The sequence below is a fragment of the Cucumis melo genome, chromosome 10 (assembly GCF_025177605.1).
Source record: "Cucumis melo cultivar AY chromosome 10, USDA_Cmelo_AY_1.0, whole genome shotgun sequence".
Classification (NCBI taxonomy): domain Eukaryota; kingdom Viridiplantae; phylum Streptophyta; class Magnoliopsida; order Cucurbitales; family Cucurbitaceae; genus Cucumis; species Cucumis melo.
This window is the reverse complement of record NC_066866.1, coordinates 3,860,689-3,882,730: the sequence shown is the minus strand read 5'-3', so window position 1 is coordinate 3,882,730 and position 22,042 is coordinate 3,860,689. Positions and strand designations below refer to the sequence as shown.

The window sequence follows — 22,042 nt, the reverse complement described above, 5'->3', positions numbered from 1 at the left end:
GAGAACTTTAGTGGAATGACCAATTAGTTAATGAATGTTGATTAACTTGGTCTAAAAGAATTTAACTAGTTAATTTTGGATAGTTGGAGCCCATTATCTATAGGTTCATTAGGTTCCCCACTAGTTCATATGGAATAAACTTAGAACAATATAATGTATTGAATTGTTCAAATTACGTATATGTCTAAATTTTCCATCATGTACTTCTCTAAACCTTAGGATCATAATCGTAAATAACCATAAAAAATAAATATGTTAATACAGATCTTGAATAGGTTTTAATATAGAAAAATGATGATATCAAGAGTTTAGCTCAACGGACACTTGTATGTACTAGAGAATAAAGGGTCTCGAGTTCAAATCTCCAACCTATTTATTTTAAATTAGAATTGAGCTAATTTATCTCTCATATGATTAATTTGATTGTTGCTAGCTTAATTAAGCTAGCTATTTCGAAAAACCACATTTTAGAACTAAGCATAACATGTAAAATGTGTCTTCTTAATAGATGAACACTTGGTTCATAATCTTTTTCTACTATGGCCAACTCTAGATCAACCTCTAAAACACTATGAAAACTTTGTAAATATTTGGGTTAATTTTTATGGCAATTTCATTTAAATAAGGATGGAACAGAAAAAGAAAGAAAGAAAAAATTCCCAAACTTTGGAAAGTTGTAAATAAACCATATATATATATATAATTGCAATTGGGGGTACGTAACAGCAAAACATAGATAGTCAATGAATAAAGTTGGTATTAAATGGCCCTCCCCTCTTCTCTCAATCACTCACTTCTGCAATTTTTATGTTTGAATTATTGGAATGATAATATATATGTAATATTTTTTTATAAAAATAAATAAATGATCTATAGATCACATCACTAATAATTTCTGTGGCTGAAAATTATCTCCATCCTATTGTACAAATCTACTGATATTTGACCATCACATAATCATTGTGATAAAAGGTTTCATCTCACGTCCATTAATTTAGAGAAATATATATGGTGGGGTTTTGACATAAAATATTAGAAGAGCAATTATCGACTATGAAGAAAGTTCAAGTCATAGTCTTCAAGCACCAAAAAAAAAAAATCTATGTCTTTGGTTTCCAAGTTGTCTTAGTTATGAAAACATTAAGTGCTTAATTAGGTCTCTACTAATTCTTTTTGCATTCTTTAATTTGAGAGTTTGAAAAAGGGTTGGAGTAATTAAAAACTTCGAGAGTGAATTAGGAGTTTGTGAAAAATTTTCGTAGTGGTTTTTTTTTAGTTTGTGATTTTTTCTTTGCTTTGAACTGTTTTTTCTTTGATTTTTTCAACAAGGTGGTGTGATCGAAAGAGACAGCCAACCAATTTCTCATACATATATATATATATTTCAAACATTTGGTTAATTCAACGTTGAAACTAACGTATCAAAACCAGATTAACTTGTGATATAGTATTAAACTCCGCTAAATGACAATTAAGTTTTAATTATATCTTTAGTACTGTGTATTATGATATTGTCCACCTCTTAGAAGGAAAAAACAAAACTGGAGTGATCAGTAGATACCAAACAATTCCATATGGAGTAAATTTTGCTACTTATACAAAAGAAAAATTTGCCATTTTCTTTTGCTTGTAACCTCCAAAAATCTTGAATAGGAAAGAACTTAACCAATTAAAATATATCACGTGACAAAAAAAAAAATGCATGGTTGGTATGGAATTAAATACAGCCACCTTCCCCTTAGGATAAGAATTTGTATCAAGTGCACAATACAGTGATATAATTGAATTCAAATGTATACACAGATATAATTGAGACCATACCAACAAATGTCTATTACAGCCTTACTTTCACTTCCTCTCTCAAATGCTATAGTTGATTCGTACAATATGCATAGCCTTTCCATTTGTGTCCTTTTTCTTCTTTTTTTCTTATGTTATCTACTCCTTCTAAAAACCAAGAAATATGTTGTACTTAAACACAACAATAACCATAAATTTCTTCCTCCTCCAAGCCCTCCAAAGCTTCCTTTGTTAGGTCATTTACACCTCCTTGGTTCTCACCCTCATCGCTCCTTATGGAACCTTTCGAGAACATACAGCCCCGTTATGCTCCTCAAATTCGGCCCCGTCCCGACTGTCATCATTTCTTCCGCAATGGTTGCAAAAGAGTTGTTCAAACGCCATGATCTTGCTTCATGTAGCCGCCCTCGCTTAGCCGCCACTGCAAAATATTCATACAACTTCTTAGATTTGATTTTTTCCTCTTACGACGATCGTTGGAGGGAGCTTCGTAAGATTTGCATCGCCGAGCTCTTTAGTCCCAAACGTGTGCAATCTTTTCAACATATTAGAGAAGAGGAAGTGAATCAACTTTTGAATGCCATCTCTCAATCCTCATCTTCTTCAACTCTATTTAATTTTACAGCAAAAACGTATTCTCTCACGACTAATATCTTGACTAGGATTGCATTTGGGAAGAGCATTAGAGAGAGTGAAAGTAAACTAGATGATTGTGATGTTGAGAGGGTTATACAAAGAGCGAGCGCAGCGATCGGAAGCTTCTCGGCAAGTGATTTGTTTCCTAGTTTCGGGTGGATTATTGATCGGCTCACCGGTGTTCATGGGCGGCTCGAGAAAAACGTTGAAGAGTTGGATGCTTTTCTGGAACATGTAATTAAGGATCGTATTAACTTTTGGGCGGCTTGTCAAAAAGAAGAAAACATTCTTGATGTTTTGTTGAGAATGGAGAGAGATTGCTATGAATTTGGTTCAATCAAATTCACTCGAGATTGCATTAAAGCAGTTGTCATGGTAAATCTTAAATTTCTTATGCATAATAACACATCATTTCATCTCAGAATCGTTTAAATTATTTCCTAAAACTTGTGAGGATGGTTCTTAATTTTTCAATGCAGAGATTCTCTAACAAAATCCATTAATGTTGGTATAGCAACAACATTCAAAAGGTTTTATGTCATATTTATTGTTTCTTTTAAAAAATAAAAAATGTACAATTAAGTTTTGAAACCTTTTTTTTTTTTTTTATAAATGAGAAATGCAAACAAGTAACAAGAGAGAGGTTACTAAAATGAATTTTTCTAACTTTGCTTACTGTATTCGAGCGTATTAAATTATGAAAATTGCGGTATGAATCTCCCTACACCCAGTTATAGGTCTATCTATAATGTGGGTTTAAAATTGATAGTATAGATCCATTTTTTCTTAAAAACTGACATTGTGTACATCCATATATGTTTAGTTTTTTCAACAGACATTATCAAAGACCGAATTTCCTATAGTGTGAAAAGAAAAGGTAATTTTCTTGTATTCATCTTCTTTTGGTGCATGTGATTTAAGGATTTATTTCTAGCTGGAGTGGAAACAGGAGCAAACACACTTGTTTGGACAATGACAGAGCTAGTTAGAAATTCAAAAGTAATGAAGAAGCTACAACGTGAAATCAGAAGCACCATAACTAAACAAGATCAAGTGAAAGAGAACGAGCTTGAAAAGCTTCAGTATCTAAAAATGGTGGTGAAAGAGGCTCTAAGGCTTCATCCACCCCTCCCACTTCTACTTCCAAGAGAAACCATGTCTCATTTCAAACTCAATGGTTACGATATCCATCCAAAAACTCGTATTCATGTGAATGTATTGGCAATCGGAAGAGATGCCAATAGTTGGAAAAATCCACAAGAGTTTTGTCCAGAGAGGTTTATGGAAAGTGACATTGATTATAAAGGACAAAACTTTGAGTTAATTCCATTTGGAGCTGGTAGAAGAATATGTCCGGGTGTGAATATGGGGATGGCAATGGTAGAGTTGGCATTGGCTAATATGTTATTGTGTTTTGATTGGAAATTACCAAATGGAATGAAAGAAGAAGATTTAGATATGGAAGAGGACTTTGGTATTACAGTTTCCAAGAAATCACCTCTTCAACTTATTCCAATTCCTTACTTCAACTCCAATTAATACTCATTTCATCTTTATGTCATGGATAAACCAAAACTTGCTCTAATGTTGGGTCTTCCCCTGTTTTATTATATTATTGTAATTTGCAATGATAATTAATATATATATAATAATAATAATAAGTTAATTATCATAAAATCAACTCTTATATATATTGGGGTCTTATTAATGTTTCATTTTTGTATGGATGTCAATTTGACATAAAAACACACTTGAACATGACATGGCAAAAATAATAAATCTATAATTTGAAAAAGAATGTAACTTGTGGATGATAATATTAGATTTGCACACTTGAAGTTCATTTTTACATCTTTGACTTTAATTCATATAAAGTTCGTGATGTTTCTTCCAACATCAAATCCAACAAATAAGACAAAACAAACTTATCTTTACAGCAATTCCCATTCCCATATATATATATATATCAAATAACTCAGTGGATTGTAGTTCACAATTATAAGAACAAACCGATTTTATATATCAATTGAATATGAATAATAATGCTTCCGTGTGAAATCCGTCGGTGCTCTTTTTTTGGAAAGTGGCATATATATATATAGATATATATTTTGTTAGCTAGCTTCTTTATGATTATTGGACTGTCTTGAATAATTCAAATAATATACATCACTTCATTTCTTCCACTCTCTTTCGATTTGTAGAGCTTTCTGGAAGTGGGAGCCGCTGTTTGCATTATATTGGGAACAATTAATGGACAATTTATCAATCGAAAATATAAAGTAAAGGCCGATGTAGCTAGTTAGCTAGTGGGATTGAATGTTGATTTCTACTACTGATGGTTGTTGTTCAACTCCTGCTTTTGGCGACTTTATATATAATCACTCTCCAATCACGTTTTCATCTATCCTTCACAAATTTAGTGACGAAAGCTTGAAATCGTACCGATATTAAATCTTTATTGATGTTGCCCGATTCAAGTTTTTCTCCAAAATTCAACGACCCATGTGAAACTGTCGTTGCTATCTACTTCACTTCTCCTGTTGATTAGGTTATATATATATATATATATATATCACAAATCACTGATTTTCTAAAAGGCTACCTTTAAATAATCTATATAATATATTATTCAACGTTGAAAATCCTTCAAACCTAGCAAAACAGAAACATGCTAGCTAACTATTGACTTTTGTTTTTCTTAAATTTTTTACAAAGAAATAATTTAGAAGCATGGAGTCTTATTGCATTATTTCTCAGAAAATATTGCTACCATAAATTAATTAACATTATCCAAAAGAGTATTAGGTATAATTGAGTTTTCAATTACGATTTTTCTAGTCAACTCTTTTCTTCATTCTTCTTCTAAAATCATTGTTATTATTATTATTTTGCTATGTGATTGCTATACCAAATAAATTAAATTATGCCATTGATACAAAGACCAGTACATGAGTGCATTATATTGAATGCATTTATCTCTATATGCTTTTGCAATCTCATTATATCCACAAAAAAAATTAAAAGAATTGAATTATTTAATGCACTTTATCTCTATATGCATTTGCAATCTCATTATATCCACACAAAAAATTAAAAGAATTGAATTATTTAAGGAGAAATGTGAAAAAAATTTGTCACCTAACATATTATGATTAGATAATTTTGATGGTGTGTGTAGTTTTTACGTATTTTTCAAACACAGATGTATTTTTCTTCAAGTATTATACGTCATGTTACAAGGACTTCTTACTTTTACTTGTATGCCTAAACCTACCAAACTTTTAATTAATATCTCATTGATTTAACTTTTAAAAATATAGATAAAATTTCAACATTTCTCTTTGTACACATTTATTATTTCCTCAAAATTTATTAGCTACACGATTAATTTTCAAACATCATAAATCAAACATGGTACGGTAGCTACACTCACTGGTAAATTTATCCCCTTTTAAATATTGATGATGAGTATGATAGAAGAACTGACCCTCTATATAGACTAAGTTTCCCAACTTCATTCCACACATTCTCCCTCTTCTCCCTCTAAAGAGTAGACCTTTAAGAAAAATGCATTATTACATTGAGATGATGATGAATAGCGTTTTCATTTGGCTTCCTCTCCTCTTTCTCTTAACAAAAAAGCTTCTTAAGAAGAAAAACAACAACCTTGTTAATAATCCTCCTCCAAGCCCTCCAAAGCTTCCTTTGTTAGGTCATTTACACCTCCTTGGCTCCCACCCTCATCGCTCTTTATACAATCTTTCACAAACACATGGCCCCATCATGCTCCTGAAACTCGGCTCCGTCCCAACCATCGCCATCTCTTCTGCATCAGCCGCAAGAGAGCTATTCAGACAGCACGATCTCGCATCTTGCAGCCGCCCTCGCTTAACGGGAAGTGGAAGATTTTCCTACAACTTTCAAGACCTGAATTTATCCCCATACGGGGAGCGTTGGAGAGAGCTTCGAAAGATTTTCATACTCGAGCTCTTTAGTACTAAACGAGTGCAATCATTCCATCATATAAGAGAAGAGGAAATTGATAAGCTATTAAACTGCATATCTAATTCCTCATCTCTTGGAACTCCAATCGATTTGGCTCAAACCTCATATGCTCTCACTGCAAATGTAACCTTTAGGATTGCTTTTGGGAAAAGGTTTAGTGGGGGAGAATTAGATAATGAGAATTTTCAACATATTATTCGTAGATCAATGGTTGCATTGGGAAGCTTTTTTGCGACTGATTATTTCCCTTGTGTGGGTTGGATTGTTGATTGGATTAGTGGTGTTAATGGGACATTGGAGAAGAGTTTTGGTGAAATGGATGCAATTTTTCAAAAAGTGGTCGATGATCGAATCAAGTTCAAGGAAAGTTGTCGATCAAGTGAAGAAAATATTGTTGATGTTTTGTTGAGAATGGAGAGAGATAGCTCCGAATTACATGCTGTGAAATTTACACACGAGTGTGTTAAGGCACTTATCATGGTAAATCTTTTTAACCTTTTTTCTTATATATATAATAGTACACTCCTAACTCTTAAATTGATATATGTTTATAATTTTTAACTTGTTAAAAAACCTTTCATAAGTTTAGTCCCGACTCATACTTGTTTGATAATTATTTGGTTTTCTCTCTTTTTCATTTTTGAAACTAAGTCTATAAATCATTCTATTCCACTCTAAATTTTTATCTTGTTCCTACCAATTTTAAGAAAGTCATATATATATATATATATATAAAGACTTTTTTTCAAAAAATAAAACCTTTTTAGAAAAGGGAAATTGTAATCGGGAAATTGTACAATCCATTGATTACAATTTAAGGGTATCTCAAGTTAATTAGCAAAGTTACTAGACACAAGTGTGGTTTCTGAAAAAACAGAAATAAAAAATGCTTAGACGCACTTATTTCTATTTCTCTACATTTCACTTGTCGTAACAATATTAGAACTAAAATAGTAAAAAAAGTGTAAGAAAAATTTGTCACATGAAGAATAATATAATTGAAGAGTTTATTAGTGGGACACAAGAGCATCCCCTGTAGTAATTTAGGATACTCCTAAATACTTTTCTGCTTTTAATTTTTACCTGAGCTTCCTTTGTTTGGTGTGTGTGTGTGTGTTTGCATCAAGGATATATTTCTAGCAGGAGTAGAAACAGGAGAAAACAGCATAATTTGGGCCATGGCAGAGCTGATTAAAAATCCAAGAGTGATGAAAAAGCTACAAGATGAGATCAGAAGCACCATTAAAGAAGATCGAGTGAAGGAGAGTGATCTCGAAAAGCTTCAATATCTAAAAATGGTGGTGAAAGAAGTTCTAAGGCTTCATCCACCAGTCCCACTTTTGTTACCTAGAGAAAGCATGTCACATTTTAAGCTAAATGGTTATGATATTCATCCAAAAACTCACATTCATGTGAATGCATGGGCAATTGGAAGAGACCCAGAATCTTGGAAACACCCACTACAGTTTATTCCAGAAAGGTTTATAGAAAATAATATTGACTATAAAGGACAACATTTTGAGTTAATTCCATTTGGAGCTGGTCGAAGGATTTGTCCGGGGATGAATATGGGGATTATTATCGTGGAACTTGCATTGGCAAACATGTTGCTGTGTTTTGATTGGAAATTGCCAAATGGAATGAAGGAAGAAGATGTGGATATGGAAGAAGATGCTGGTCTTTCAGCTTCCAAGAAACTGCCTCTTCAACTTATTCCAATCCGTTACTCGAGTTGATTGGTTTAATAGTTTAATCTCTATTATCTATTGAAGAATGGTAATGAATTACTCAAATAATGTAGGTAACAAATTAACTAATGTGTACTCATCATTTTCTGGATTGTTTCTAATTTGTTTATGCATGCTTTGTAGACTTTGAATGGGGACAGCATGTTTTCCCTATTCTCTTGTTTGTGTATATTTAAATCTTGAAGATGATGATGTCATGTTAGGGTTGTTGCTTAATTATGAATATTTTGTTTGAAGCTTGTCATTTTGCTCGATTTCTTATATAATAGTTTACCATCATATGTAAAATGTTCCATTTTTAGCTAAACCTTTTTGTTTTTTTTTTTTTTGTTTTTTTTTTTTTTTTTTTGAAAAAATCAGGCTGAAATATTTAGTTGAATAATTAATTTTTACAATACATATGGATGAAATTCTAAAAGGTAAGAATTTGTTTTTTAAAAAAAAAAAAAAACAACCTAATAAACACATTTTTATTTCTTCTATTTTTAGTCATGGGGTTGAAAATGTTACATTTTTTTTTTTTTTTTTTGAGATTAGTATTCATTTAGTTTTTCATATTTCTTTTAATATTTTGTATTTTTTCCCTCACATGTGTTAGCTAATATTAATATTAACCTATGATTATTGTTATTGTAGTGTGATGGGCTGATTTTATTACAGGACTTTAGGGTTGTTGACCTGTTTAATTTATTAAAAGGAAAACTGGAGCAACATGTCAAAGATATTGTCAAGAACACTACTTTGTCTCATTTTAATTGCCGGTGTGATTTGCAGATTTCTATACATCTACCTTCTTTGTCTTTCTGTAGAGAATATTTGTTCTCTTCTGAAAAAAGATATTCTCAAAGCCTACGCCATATTTATATGATAGATCTTTTTCATTTTAGAGTTAGTTGTCTAATTAATTAGAAAAGTTTTGAATATTGAAAGTTTTGAGCTAAGGAATTGTATAAGCCAAAAACTAATTTCATGTATTGTTATTGAGGATTTTTGTGTTGCTCGTTGAAGTTGAGTTTTCTATAGCTATGGTGGATCTCGAGAGAGATTGATCATTCGATAATAGTATTTAGGGGGAGCCTTAAACCCCTAAATATGATGAAGGTGAAGGGATTTCATTCGTAGGGGAGCTTTGGTCATATATTATTTGCGACGTCATTGTACTTGATATTGTGTTATGTATTAGATCTGCCTGTTTTTCAGATATGACCTTTCATTTCTTGTCAAAATGAGTTTAACTCAACAATAATTGATATGACCTTCCTCCCAAGATTTTAAAGTTTTGATTTTCATCTCTATAATTGTTGTAATAAGAAAGTGTTAGCTAATGCCTTACTTTGGTCTTTGACGTTAATTTTTAGTTAATTAATTTAAAATGATCATGAAAGAAGATTTAATTGATTTTAATGACATTGAAAAAGTAAACAAAAGCTAATTAATTTAAATGGTAATTTTTCTTCCTAGCGAGATATCACAATCTATTTACTATGAACAACAGTAAATCAAGAAAGACTAGTATGATATATTTTTTTATATTTGTAAATATTTTTAGAAGTTTTGTTACTTCAAATAATTTCTTATTTCTCTTTTTAATTTTAAAAATTAATTACTAAATCACATTAATACGAAGGACCGAAAGAATATACATAGTGAACAAGTTAAATAAACCTTAAAAGTGTATACTTTTAAAACTTTTTCATGGATGAAAACAAAACTCCAAGGATAAAAATGTAACATTTTGTAAGCTTATATATGCTCCCTAACATAGATTTTTGGATTGGCTACTGTGTGATTGTGAACACATATTTGTTAGCTTCCTTTGATGACTTTTAGAGTACTGACCTCAATAATTCACATGTAGCTTCTTCCTTAAATGGCTATTGCTATCCCTTTTGAGTGCATGTGGTGGGTGGCCATCGTTTAACTATCAAAATTATATTCATGGAGTTTCTATGATAATTATGCAGTCGTACGGCCTGGAGATATGTATTTTGCACCAGAATATATAATGGACCAATAATTGTCATATAGAAACAAAGGACACAGTTTCTATCTATTCATCAATGATGGTCCCAGTCGAGTTGTATCCATCTTTTGTGTAAAAATGAAGGTGACACCCAATAAAAAAATGTGCCTCGTGACACTCTTTTAAATGATCTTTTTAATATTTTTTCTTTGCGTGTGTAAAAGTGAGGAAGAGCTGTTCTTTCTTTTGTTTCTTTCAGGCGATCGAAAAATAAAGATATAGTTAATATATTCAAGATAATTACGTCGTCTCAATTCATCCTATTTCATCATATTCGGGATGTGATATGATTCCGAGGATGAATTGAATATGGATAGTTCCAATAAGATTTCATTCTTGAACAAAATTTCATTTATTTATTTATTTCATCTATTCCATGATCGGAACAGGAGGGGATACATGTTATACACCACGATTTTGAATCATAAGAGATTTCAAGAAATGGAAGTTCTATTCACTCTATCAATAACGGAGCCGGATCTGATGAAATAGGATGAATTGAGACAATTTTAAAGTCGTTATATTCCTTAAGTATATGATATGTTGCGAGAAACTAGAGTTGCACTTTATGTGGTTGAATGTTAAGATAACTATCCTCAAAATATCTTCGTAGTTGCTTGATATTATTCATTATAATTTCAATGTAACTTTTGATGGCTAGTAGTTGCTGTACTAATGATTTAAATAAGAGTTTCCTACACGCATATAACCTAAATATATATTCATCTAATTACACAATTGTCTAAGCATATATTAATCATTCTTCTTTCTCAGTATTTCATTACAGCATATCACACGCAAGACTTTCTCTAATCGGTGGTGCCTTTCGGGATGGTAACAAAATATAAACTAAATAATACAATTCTATAAGTATGCAAGACATAATGTAGATAGACAAGGAACTTAAAATGTGCATGAAAGGTAAGAAATTTTTTATAAATTCTAAGAATTTTCAACATTGTCAAAATATATATATATATATATATATATGATAAAAGTTCCCTATATATAGACTTTGCCCAAACCTTGGAAATGTATTATTACATTGTTGAGATGATGATGATGAATAGCATTTTCATATGGTTTCCTCTCCTCTTTCTCTTAACTTCTCTTCTTCTTCTCAAAACAAAAAAGCTTATTCACAGCAACAACAAGAAGCTTATTACCAATCCTCCTCCAAGCCCTCCAAAGCTTCCTTTATTGGGTCATTTACACCTCCTTGGCTCCCACCCTCATCGCTCTTTATGCAACCTTTCACGAACACACGGTCCCATCATGCTCCTGAAACTCGGCTCCATCCCCACTGTCGTCATCTCTTCCGCAACAGCCGCAAGAGAGCTCTTCAAACACCACGATCTCGCATCTTGCAGCCGCCCTCGCTTAACGGGAAGTGGAAGATTTTCCTACAACTTTCAAGACCTGAATTTATCCCCATATGGCGTGCGTTGGAGAGAGCTTCGAAAGATTTTCATGCTCGAGCTCTTTAGTACTAAACGAGTGCAATCATTTCATCATATTAGAGAAGAGGAAGTGAGTTTTCTCATAAACTCAATCTCTCAACACTCCTTAAACTTTTCTTCAAATCCAATTGATTTGAGTGACAAAAGCTATTCTCTTACTGCCAATATTACAACAAAAATTGCTTTTGGGAAGAGCTTTAGAGGGGGTGAATTAGATAACCAAAATTTTCAAAAGGTTATGCGTAGAGCAGTTGACGCCATCAAAAGCTTTTCGATTACCGATTTCTTTCCGAGATTCGGTTGGATTGTTGATCGAATCAGTGGTGTCCATGGGAAGTTGGAGAAGAGCTTTGGTGAGATGGATGCTTTTTTTCAAAAGGTAGTTGATGATCGTATGAACTTCCACAATGCAACTTCTGGAAATGAAGAAAACATTGTCGATGTTCTGTTGAAAATGAAGAGAGATGGCTTTCAATCTGATGAACTCATCCTTACTCAAGATTGCATTAAAGCACTAATCATGGTAATAAGCTACATACTTTAAAATTTTGATGGGGTGCTTCTATATTTTATAATCATTTCATTCTTCAAAATTAATTAGATATTTTCACATTCGAACAATTATAGAGTGATCTGTTCATCTCTAGAAAACATTTAAATTCTTAACTAAAATAAAAGAAAAATGAAAATTAGTCGGTTTCTCTTATTGGAGCTGTCATATATTATATAGCAGAAAAGTAACGATTCAATTTAAAAACAACACAAACAAGATTAATTGTGTCACCGGAAATTTTTTTGAGTAGAGTTGCATATAAAGATGGGTTCAACCTAGCCAGAGTCAAAGTTAATTATTTTTGTGCAACCCATATATCTAAATGTATCTTATCACAAGTTGGAATAATTTTTTTCTTTTAAAAAAGAATATCTCTTTTTCTTTTTTCCCTTTGAGATAGGTACAATCTAACGTTGCATCAAAGTTGTTTTTTTCTCATAAAAAATAGATGCGTATTTTTAGTTTTCAATATTTTGAGTGGTTTTCTGAAATATTTGTGAAAGTATTATTAGATAACCAAAAGAGATGTAAGATATAAAATAAAGTTCAATAAATTTAATTTTCAAAATAATAGAAATGTTTAAATCCATATAATCTATACCTTTATGCATCTTGCCAAATTATTCGATCATAATTTGTTATGCAGTAGATTCTTTACTTATCTTTTAAGTTATTTTAATTTATTTTTTCGGTAGGGTTAGAAAGAGTCTAACACATAAAAATGAGTGCCTCAATGTTATTCTTTTTAAAAATTTTAAAAGATAAAAAAAAAAATCAAATTACTGTCCAAAAATTCAAGTTTCATTTTTTCTTTGATCTGAAGGAAGGGTTGTTCTCTTTTTAGGATATTTTTCTAGCAGGAGTAGACACAGGAGCAGGCACCATTGTTTGGGCAATGGTAGAGCTAATTAGAAACCCAAGAGTAATGAAAAAGCTACAAGATCATATCAGAAGCCACATAAAAAAAGATCAAGTAAAAGAAATGGACCTCGAAAGGCTTCCATATCTAAAAATGGTAGTGAAAGAGGTTCTAAGGTTGCATTCACCAGCCCCACTTCTCCTTCCAAGAGAAACCACGTCCCATTTTAAGCTCAATGGCTATGATATACGTCCCAAGACTCATCTTCATGTCAATGTATGGGCCATTGGACGAGATCCAGAGTGTTGGGTTAACCCTGAAAAGTTTTTTCCAGAAAGGTTTATGGAAAGTAATATTGATTATAAAGGACAGGACTATGAGTTATTACCTTTTGGAGGTGGTAGAAGAATTTGTCCAGGAATAAATATGGCAACCATTACGATAGAGTTGACATTGGCTAATTTGTTACATTGTTTTGATTGGAAATTAGTGGATGGAATGAAAGAAGAAGATGTAGATATGGAAGAGGATTTTGGTCTTACTGTTGCCAAAAAATCACCTCTTAAACTTGTTCCCATCCCTTACTTAAGCTAGCTTTTAGTTTATTTGTTATCCCAATAGAATAAACTTGTTGATCAAATAAAGAGTTCATTTCCTTCCTTTATATCCAAGAAGAGAAAATAATCAAATCTATGAAAGTATATATTGAAGTTTAAAAAGAAAGTGAGTTTTAATAGAACAAATATTCTTTTCTTAAAAGTTTGTAAGATTTAGAGTAAATTATAGTAGACTTGTACTCAATGCTTCCAATAACACACCGTCCAAAAAATAGCAAAACAGATTTCACACTGACCCATTATTATTCATATTTGATTGATATAATTGGTTTGTTCTTATAATTGTGAAGTAGAATACGTATACACTGAGGGAGCGTTTGGGGGAAGGGTTGGATTATGGGGGTTAGGGTTATGTAATCCAACCCCGTTTGGGGGAAAGGTTATGTAACCCTAATTTTAACTCTTTAACCTTTCCTCAACCCTTCTTCAACTTTTCCTCAATCATTCTTCACAACATTATCATAACACTTCCTTCATGACCCTTCCCCCAAACACATCTTATCATAATACTTCCTTCATAGTCCTTCCCCCAAACACATCTTATTATAATCCTAGGTTTATCATAACCCTAACCCCCATAACCCAACCCTTCCACCAAACGGCCCGAGTGTTTGATATATATTAACAATATATATCATTGCAAATTACAATAATATTAACAAAACAGGGGATCAACACCCAATATTAGAGCAAGTTTTGGTTTATCCATGACATAAGATGAAATGAGTATCAATTGGAGTTTAGTAAGGAATTGGAAGAAGATGAAGAGGAGATTTCTTGGAAACTGTAGTACCAAATTCCTCTTCCATATCTATATCTTCTTCTTCTTCCATTCCATTTGGTAATTTCCAATCAAAACACAATAACATATTAGCCAATGCCAACTCTACAGTCGCCATCGCCATACTCACACCTGGGCATATTCTCTTCTACCAGCTCCGAATGGAATTAACTCAAAGTTTTGTCCTATATAATCGATATTACTTTCCATAAACTTGTGATCTGGACAAAACTCTTGTGGGTTTTTCCAAGAATCGGGATTTCTTCCAATTGTCCATGCATTCATATAAATACGAGTTTTCGAACCGATATCGTAACCATTGAGTTCAAAATGAGACTTGGTTTCTCTTGGAAGCAAAAGTGGGACGGGTGGATGAAGCCTTAAAGTCTCTTTCACTACCATTTTTAGATATGGAAGCTTTTCGAGCTCGTTCTCCTTCACATGATCTTGTTTAATTACGGTGCTTCTGATTTCATGTTGTTCTTCATTACTTTTGAATTTCTAACCAGCTCTGCGATCACACATTCCAAAAGATGAACACAAGAAAATTACTTTTTCTTTTCATACTACAGGAAATTTGGTCTTTGATCATGTTAGTTGAAAAAACTAAATATATATGGATGTACAATGACAATTATTGCAGAACTACGAATTGGGATAGGAAAATTCGAACCACAATTCTCATAACGTGCTATGCAAAGTTTTTTTTTAAAAAAAAAATCATTTTGTAACCTCTCTTGTTACTTGTTTGGATTTCTCATTTATAAAAAGAAAAAGGTTTCCAAACTATTAATTGTACTTTTTTTATCTTTTAAAACAAACAATAAATATGCATGGCATAAAACCTTTCGAATATTACTATACCAAAACAAATGGGTTTTGCTAGAGAATCTGTATTAAAAAATTAAGAACGATCCTCACCAGTTTTGGGAAATAATTTAAACGAATATTAAACTATGTGTTATGCATAAGAAATTTAAGATTTACCATGACAACTGCCTTAGTGCAATCCCGAGTGAATTTGATTGAACTTTGCATGGCTGGTAAAAAGAATATATTAAAAAAAAATTAGGAATAACGGATGATGAGAGATCAAATCTTCAACCTAATTAGGAGTGAGTGTATGTCCTGACCTAGAGTTTCTTAATTAGGAACACAAATTTGTTAGCTTCCTTAATTTGATGACTTTTAGAGTACTGACCTCAATAATTCACTTATAGCTTCTTCCTGTTAAAAATGGGTATTACTGTCCCTTTTAAGTGTGGTGTGTGGCAATCGTTTAACTATCAAAAAGTCATGGAGTTTCTAGGATAATGCAGAGACGTACCTGGAGAAATATTTTGCATCGATCGACCAATTGTCTTAAAGAAACAAGAGCACAGTTTCTACCTATTCATCAAGGATGGGTCCAGTCGAGTTTTATCCATCTTTCTGTGCAAAAAAATTAAGGTGGCACCCAATAAACGTTTGCCACGTCACACTTTTTTAAAATGATTTTTTCTTTGTGTGCTTAAAGGTGATCAGGAAGAGCACGAAACTCCATTGTAATGATTAAAATCATTGCTCTTAAATATCTACATAGAGCTGACACAACTTTGAAGTCATACTTAACTATATGATATTTTACAAGACGAAAATAATTGCAATTTGTGAGGCTGAATGTTAAGATTAACAACGACCCTCAAAATATCTTAGTAGTTGTTTGATATTATTCATTTTGGCTTTATATTTATCTAACAGATACTAATAGTCACTATGTAAAGATTTAAATAAGAGATTTTCCTACACATATAACCTAAATATATTCATCCAATTACACAATTTGTCTAAGCATATAAATCATTCTTCTTTCTCAATATTTCATTACAGCATATCATGCAAGACTTTCTCTCTAATCGGTGATGGTAACAAAAATATAAACTAAATAATACAATTATATAAAGTATGCAAGAAAGAATAAATGTAGATAGATAAGGAACTTAAAATGTGCATGAAAGGTAAGAAAATTTTTATAAATTTTAATAATTGTTCAACATTGTCAATATATATATATATGATAAAAGTTCCCTATATATATAGACTTTGCCCAAACCTTGAAAATGCATTATTACATTGTTGAGATGATGATGAGTAGCATTTTCATATGGTTTCCTCTCCTCTTTCTCTTAACTTCTGTACTTCTTCTCAAAACAAAAAAGCTTATTCACAGCAACAGCAAGAAGCTTATTACCAATCCTCCTCCAAGACCTCCAAAGCTTCCTTTATTGGGTCATTTACACCTCCTTGGCTCCCACCCTCATCGCTCTTTATGCAACCTTTCACGAACACACGGTCCCATCATGCTCCTGAAACTTGGCTCCATCCCGACCGTCGTCATCTCTTCCGCAACAGCCGCGAGAGATCTATTCAAACACCACGATCTCGCATCTTGCAGCCGCCCTCGCTTAACGGGAAGTGGAAGATTTTCCTACAACTTTCAAGACCTGAATTTATCCCCATATGGCGTGCGTTGGAGAGAGCTTCGAAAGATTTTCATGCTCGAGCTCTTTAGTACTAAACGAGTGCAATCATTTCATCATATTAGAGAAGAGGAAGTGAGTTTGCTCATAAACTCAATCTCTCAACACTCCTTAAACTTTCCTTCAAATCCAGTTGATTTGAGTGACAAAAGCTATTCTCTTACTGCCATTATTATAACAAGAATTGGTTTTGGGAAGAGCTTTAGAGGGGGTGAATTAGATAACCAAAATTTTCAAAAGGTTATGTGTAGAACAACTGATGCCCTGAAAAGCTTCTGGATTACCGATTTCTTTCCGAGTATCGGTTGGATTGTTGATCGAATCAGTGGTGTTCAGTTGGAGAAGAGCTTTGGTGAGATGGATGCTTTTTTTTCAAAAGGTAGTTGATGATCGTATGAACTTCCACAAGGCAACTTCTGGAAATGAAGAAAACATTGTTGATGTTTTGTTGAGAATGAAGAGAGATGGCTTTCAATCTGATGCACTCATCCTTACTCAAGATTGCATTAAAGCACTAATCATGGTAATAGGCTAAATATTTTAAAATTTTGATTAGGTGGTTCTATATTTTATAATCATTTCACTCTCGAAAATTAATTAGATTTTTTCAAACAATTATAGAGTAATCTGTTCATTTTTAAAAACATTTAAATTCTTAACTAAAGTCCAAAAGAAAAATGACAATTAATAGGTTTCTCCTATCGGAGCTGTCAGATGTTATATAGCAGAAAAATAACAATTTCATTTAATTAGGTCAAATGAAAATTTTTAAATGAGTAGAGTTACCTGAATATAGGTAGAACCTAGCCGAAGCATATTTCACTTATTTTTGTGCCAACCATCTAAATGTGACTAATCACAAGTTATGATAAACTTTTTCTTTTAAAAAACTTATCTTGTTATCTTTTTTCTTCTTTGGGATAGTTACAATCTAACATTGCATATAAGTCATTTTTTTCTAAAAAAAAAAATTATTTTTAGTTTTCAAAACTTTGATTTGTTTTCTGAAATATTTGTGAAAAAAAATATTAGGTCACAGACAAAAATGTAAGATATTAAATAATGTTGATAAGTTTAAGTTTTAAAATAGAAATGTTTAAGTGCATTTATACCTCTATTTATTCGATTATAATTTGTTATGTGGTAGATTCTTTACTTCTCTCGTAAGCAATTAAAAAAAATCTGATACTCCTAGAGAAAGAAAAATGAGTAATTCATTTCTAAAAATTTAAAAGCAAAAAAAAAAAATTAAATTGCTACCAAATGAAATTCAAATCTTATTTTTTTTCTTTCATCTCAAGAAAAGTGTTGTTCTTTTTAGGATATCTTTCTAGCAGGAGTGGAAACCGGAGCAAACACCATCGTTTGGGCAATGACAGAGCTAATTAGAAGCCCAAGAGTAATGAAAAAGCTACAAGACCATATCAAAAGTCACATAAAAGAAGATCGAGTAAAAGAAATCGACCTTGAAAAGCTTCCATATCTAAAAATGGTAGTGAAAGAGGTTTTAAGGTTGCATCCACCGGCCCCACTTCTACTACCAAGAGAAACCATGTCACATTTTAAGCTCAATGGTTATGATATACATCCCAAGACTCATCTTCATGTCAATGTATGGGCCATTGGGCGAGATCCAGAGTGTTGGGTTAACCCCGAAAAGTTTTTTCCAGAAAGGTATATGGAAAGTAATATTAATTATATAGGACAAAACTATGAGTTATTACCTTTTGGAGGTGGTAGAAGAGTTTGTCCAGGAATGAATATGGGAATCTTTACAATAGAGTTGACATTGGCTAATTTGTTACATTGTTTTGATTGGAAATTGGCAGATGGAATGAAAGAAGAAGATGTGGATATGGAAGAGGATTTTGGTCTTGCTATTGCCAAAAAAGCACCTCTTAAACTTGTTCCTATGCCTTACTTAAACTAGCTTTTAGTTTGTTTGTTATCCAAATGGAATAAATATGTCGATCTATATATAATATACAATACATACATATATATATATATAAAATAACTTAATCTTAGAAGAAGAGACATTTTTGGTATTGGGGTTGGATTTAGTTGTTTATTAATATTTGGTTCGTTGTTTTATGCCTACGCTTTAAAATTATATGTTTTTTTCTATTAGGAATAATTGATCAATTGAGGGTAAAAATTGCAACATTTGTTTAAGTTTAACGTCCAATCGACCTTAACATATCGTGAATTTGTATTTTGGAAAGAGATCACTTGCAAAGCGGTCAAAATAACACAATGGCGTTCGCTTGCTCAAAGGCAGTCCAAAGTTTAAGTTAAATGTCAACACACAAGGCTTTGGAGTAAGTAATTTAGGGAGATCTGTTTACCCAATATGGAACCGTAAAGGATTCAGTTATCCTTTTAAGAACAAGACTCTCTAGGGTAGGATCAAACGATACTGAGACCCTTATACAGGATCTACCAATATGATTTCCACTCTAGTCTTTATCGTCTACAAAAAAAAAAAAAAAAATGAATGTGGTAAACTGGCCAAGGGGAAAATTTGGCTTCCCAATTTTAATTTTGATTGACGTCTTTCCTCAAATCGAGCAATAATTAGATGCAGTCTAGATTTGACCCAATCTCACAATCTCACACCCCTTCTTTAGCACACAAGAAAGATCTTTTAATGATTTTCTATGTGTGGAATGATGTGATAGCGGCCAAAGTTAAGTATGAGCGTAAAACTAAAACATTTGGCTCATTTTCTAAACGTCAGCTATTTTCTAAAATAATGACCTCATACTTGATTGAAAAACAAAATACAAACAAATAAATATGTTTTTACATTTTGACTAACACACTTTATTTCTCAAGATCAGATATGACTCAAATAAATAATAGCCCACAAAGCTTGTGGGTGTGGAAGGAAGACAATGACTTTGTTTGACTTATTTCTCATTTTCTCATATCAAATCACCGACCTCCAATAATGATTCAAATCCAAATCCCACCAAATACAAATATTATGTCGAAAAAAATTGACTAAAAACAAAAATAAAACAAACATGATGGTATTTTAAAATATAGTAAAATGAACCAAAATGTCACAAATAAACACTGATTGATTACTTGTAATATTTTATCAATATAATTTTTTTATTTAAAATAATTTTTTCATAAACATTTATTATCAAAATAAATGAATGAATAGTTTTAATGGAAATATAGATTGAGGATAATAGTTTTATTATGAAATATAGATTAAGGATATTAATAAGCCTTTGTTTATCAATAATCCGTTGTCGTCCAGCGGTTAGGATATCTGGCTTTCACCCAGGAGACCCGGGTTCGATTCCCGGCAACGGAACTTTTTTAAAATTTGACTTTTTTTTTGTTTTCTCTCCTTCTTCCCGTTGAGAACTGGGGCATGGCTAGAATTTTTGGCTTCGATTTCATTAGAATTTGGAAGAGTTCAAGAATCTTGAAAACTCTGATGTTTTTATGTTTATATGATGTTCTGTTGCTATTCCCTAATTTCTATGGACATATACAAAATCCCCAATTTAATCTAGTTCAAGTTCTTCTGGGTTTCTAAATTACACACAAACCTCGAGTTTTCGTGTGGCCGTTTTTGAGTCTTCCTTCCATTGTTACTAGCTGTTTGCTAATTATAAGTGGTAGCCTCCATTTTTATGGGTAGTTTGTCCTCTCATTTTGGTGTCCATCCTTTGGAGTCCCGTGGGTGGTGGTTTCAATGTAAAGCTAGAAATACAATCGTTTGGAAGAAGATAACTACAATTTTTCTTTGGCTTTTATGAGATGTGAGAAAAATAACTTATTTCATTGTCAAAGACATTATTTGTAGTTTAATGGGGTTCATTGCATTTTTGAGAGGCTGTTAAACATACTGCTGCCCACTTTAAGAAGTATAGACACTGACATCATGCGAGACGTCAATTTACAAAGAAAGAAAAAAGGACATGTCACTTTGAGGACACGTTATTTAGTTTTTATATGTATAAAAATATATGTGTGTGTGCATAATTTAACATATTCTGAAGTATGGTAGAAAGAAGAATCAGGTAGCATGGTGGTTCTGTCTTGAGAGTGAAGTGCTTTTGTATGGAGAAAATGTGTAAAAACTTACGCATTATGAAAAAGAAGAATCTGGGTGGTTTCTGTGTTCTTGCTGTTGGTTCTGTCTTTCCTACTACTTCTTAAAACAAAGACACACAACAAGAAACTTCCTCCAACCCCTCCAAAGCTTTCTCTGTTGGGTCACTTGCACCTTCTTGGCCCCCTCCCCCATCGCTCATTGTGGAAACTTTCAAGAAAATACGGCCCCATCATGCTCCTAAAACTTGGTTCTCTTCCAACCCTCATAATCTCCTCTTCAGCTGCGCCTGCCACTTGTTGCGGTCGACCTCTCTTAACCGCTAGTGCAAGATTCTCATACAACTTCTTAGACATAGGTTTATCTCTATATATTGGGGGGAAGTCCGTAAGATTTGTGTTCTTGAGGTCCTTAGCGCTCGGCGAGTGCAGTCGTTTTACTTGATCAGAGAAGAAGAAGTTGCTCTGCTGTTAAAGTTAATCTCCCAATCTTCATCTCTTGGAATTCCTGTTGATCTGAGTAAGGAATCATATACTCTCGCTGCAAAAATAATAACGCCGATAGCTTTTAAGAAGAGGTTTAGAAGGGGTGAACTAGAGAATATGGAAATTTTCAGCAGCCTTATTCGTAAAGCAATAGTAGCATGGGGAAGTTTCTCCATGACAGACTTCTTTCCTAGTGTGGGTTGGCGTTAACAGGAGGCTGGAAAAGAGCTTTGCTGAGCTTGATGCTTTTCTAGAACAAGTAGTCGAAGGGGCTTCTAAGAATGAAGAAAAATATTGTTGATGTTTTGTTGGAAATGGCCTAGTGATGCCTTACAACTAACTAAGAGATTGCATCAAGGCAATTGTCATGGTAACCTCAACTTTTCTTTTCTTATTTTTCTGTTTTTGGTTATGTTCTACACCATACAACATGCATATTTGTAACTATTTTTATTTTCTATTTTAAAAAAATAGT

General features: G+C 32.5%; 3 protein-coding genes, 1 long non-coding RNA gene, 1 other non-coding gene and 1 pseudogene across 5 annotated transcripts; 5 read left to right on the top strand and 1 right to left on the bottom strand.

Annotated features, from left to right (window-relative positions):
• The first annotated feature begins 1,764 nt into the window (after nt 1–1,764).
• On the top strand, nt 1,765–4,113 carry LOC103488953 (cytochrome P450 71B37-like). Its single transcript, XM_008447916.3, has 2 exons — nt 1,765–2,811; nt 3,358–4,113. The coding sequence occupies exons 1-2, from the start codon at nt 1,828–1,830 to the stop codon at nt 3,973–3,975; spliced, it is 1,602 nt and encodes a 533-aa protein (XP_008446138.1). The 5' UTR covers nt 1,765–1,827; the 3' UTR covers nt 3,976–4,113.
• Nucleotides 4,114–5,910: 1,797 nt separating this feature from the next.
• On the top strand, nt 5,911–8,436 carry LOC107990776 (cytochrome P450 71B34-like). The gene is made up of 2 exons (XM_017044706.2): nt 5,911–6,924; nt 7,572–8,436. Exons 1-2 carry the CDS (start codon nt 6,007–6,009, stop codon nt 8,178–8,180), a joined length of 1,527 nt encoding a protein of 508 aa, XP_016900195.1. The 5' UTR covers nt 5,911–6,006; the 3' UTR covers nt 8,181–8,436.
• Nucleotides 8,437–11,207: 2,771 nt separating this feature from the next.
• On the top strand, nt 11,208–13,751 carry LOC103489547 (cytochrome P450 71B26-like). The gene is made up of 2 exons (XM_017044713.2): nt 11,208–12,198; nt 13,073–13,751. Exons 1-2 carry the CDS (start codon nt 11,248–11,250, stop codon nt 13,679–13,681), a joined length of 1,560 nt encoding a protein of 519 aa, XP_016900202.2. The 5' UTR covers nt 11,208–11,247; the 3' UTR covers nt 13,682–13,751.
• A 165-nt stretch (nt 13,752–13,916) lies between these two features.
• LOC127151456 (uncharacterized) lies at nt 13,917–16,065 on the bottom strand. The gene is made up of 3 exons (XR_007824424.1): nt 15,813–16,065; nt 15,473–15,525; nt 13,917–14,996 (listed from the first exon to the last, which is right to left on the bottom strand). It is a non-coding gene; the product is annotated as an uncharacterized LOC127151456 (long non-coding RNA).
• Nucleotides 16,066–16,558: 493 nt separating this feature from the next.
• On the top strand, nt 16,559–19,037 carry LOC103488952 (cytochrome P450 71B23-like; annotated as a pseudogene).
• Nucleotides 19,038–20,263: 1,226 nt separating this feature from the next.
• On the top strand, nt 20,264–20,335 carry TRNAE-UUC (transfer RNA glutamic acid (anticodon UUC)). Its single transcript has one exon. It is a non-coding gene; the product is annotated as a tRNA-Glu (tRNA).
• Nucleotides 20,336–22,042: the final 1,707 nt, after the last annotated feature.

Excerpts from the sequence above, each read along its gene's own strand:
- LOC103488953 (XM_008447916.3), top strand. The coding sequence starts at position 1,828 with ATGTCTATTACAGCCTTACTTTCACTTCCTCTCTCAAATGCTATAGTT. Across the intron at positions 2,812-3,357 it reads GCATTAAAGCAGTTGTCATG|GATTTATTTCTAGCTGGAGT; the intron begins GTAAATCTTAAA and ends ATGTGATTTAAG.
- LOC107990776 (XM_017044706.2), top strand. The coding sequence starts at position 6,007 with ATGCATTATTACATTGAGATGATGATGAATAGCGTTTTCATTTGGCTT. Across the intron at positions 6,925-7,571 it reads GTGTTAAGGCACTTATCATG|GATATATTTCTAGCAGGAGT; the intron begins GTAAATCTTTTT and ends GTTTGCATCAAG.
- LOC103489547 (XM_017044713.2), top strand. The coding sequence starts at position 11,248 with ATGTATTATTACATTGTTGAGATGATGATGATGAATAGCATTTTCATA. Across the intron at positions 12,199-13,072 it reads GCATTAAAGCACTAATCATG|GATATTTTTCTAGCAGGAGT; the intron begins GTAATAAGCTAC and ends TTCTCTTTTTAG.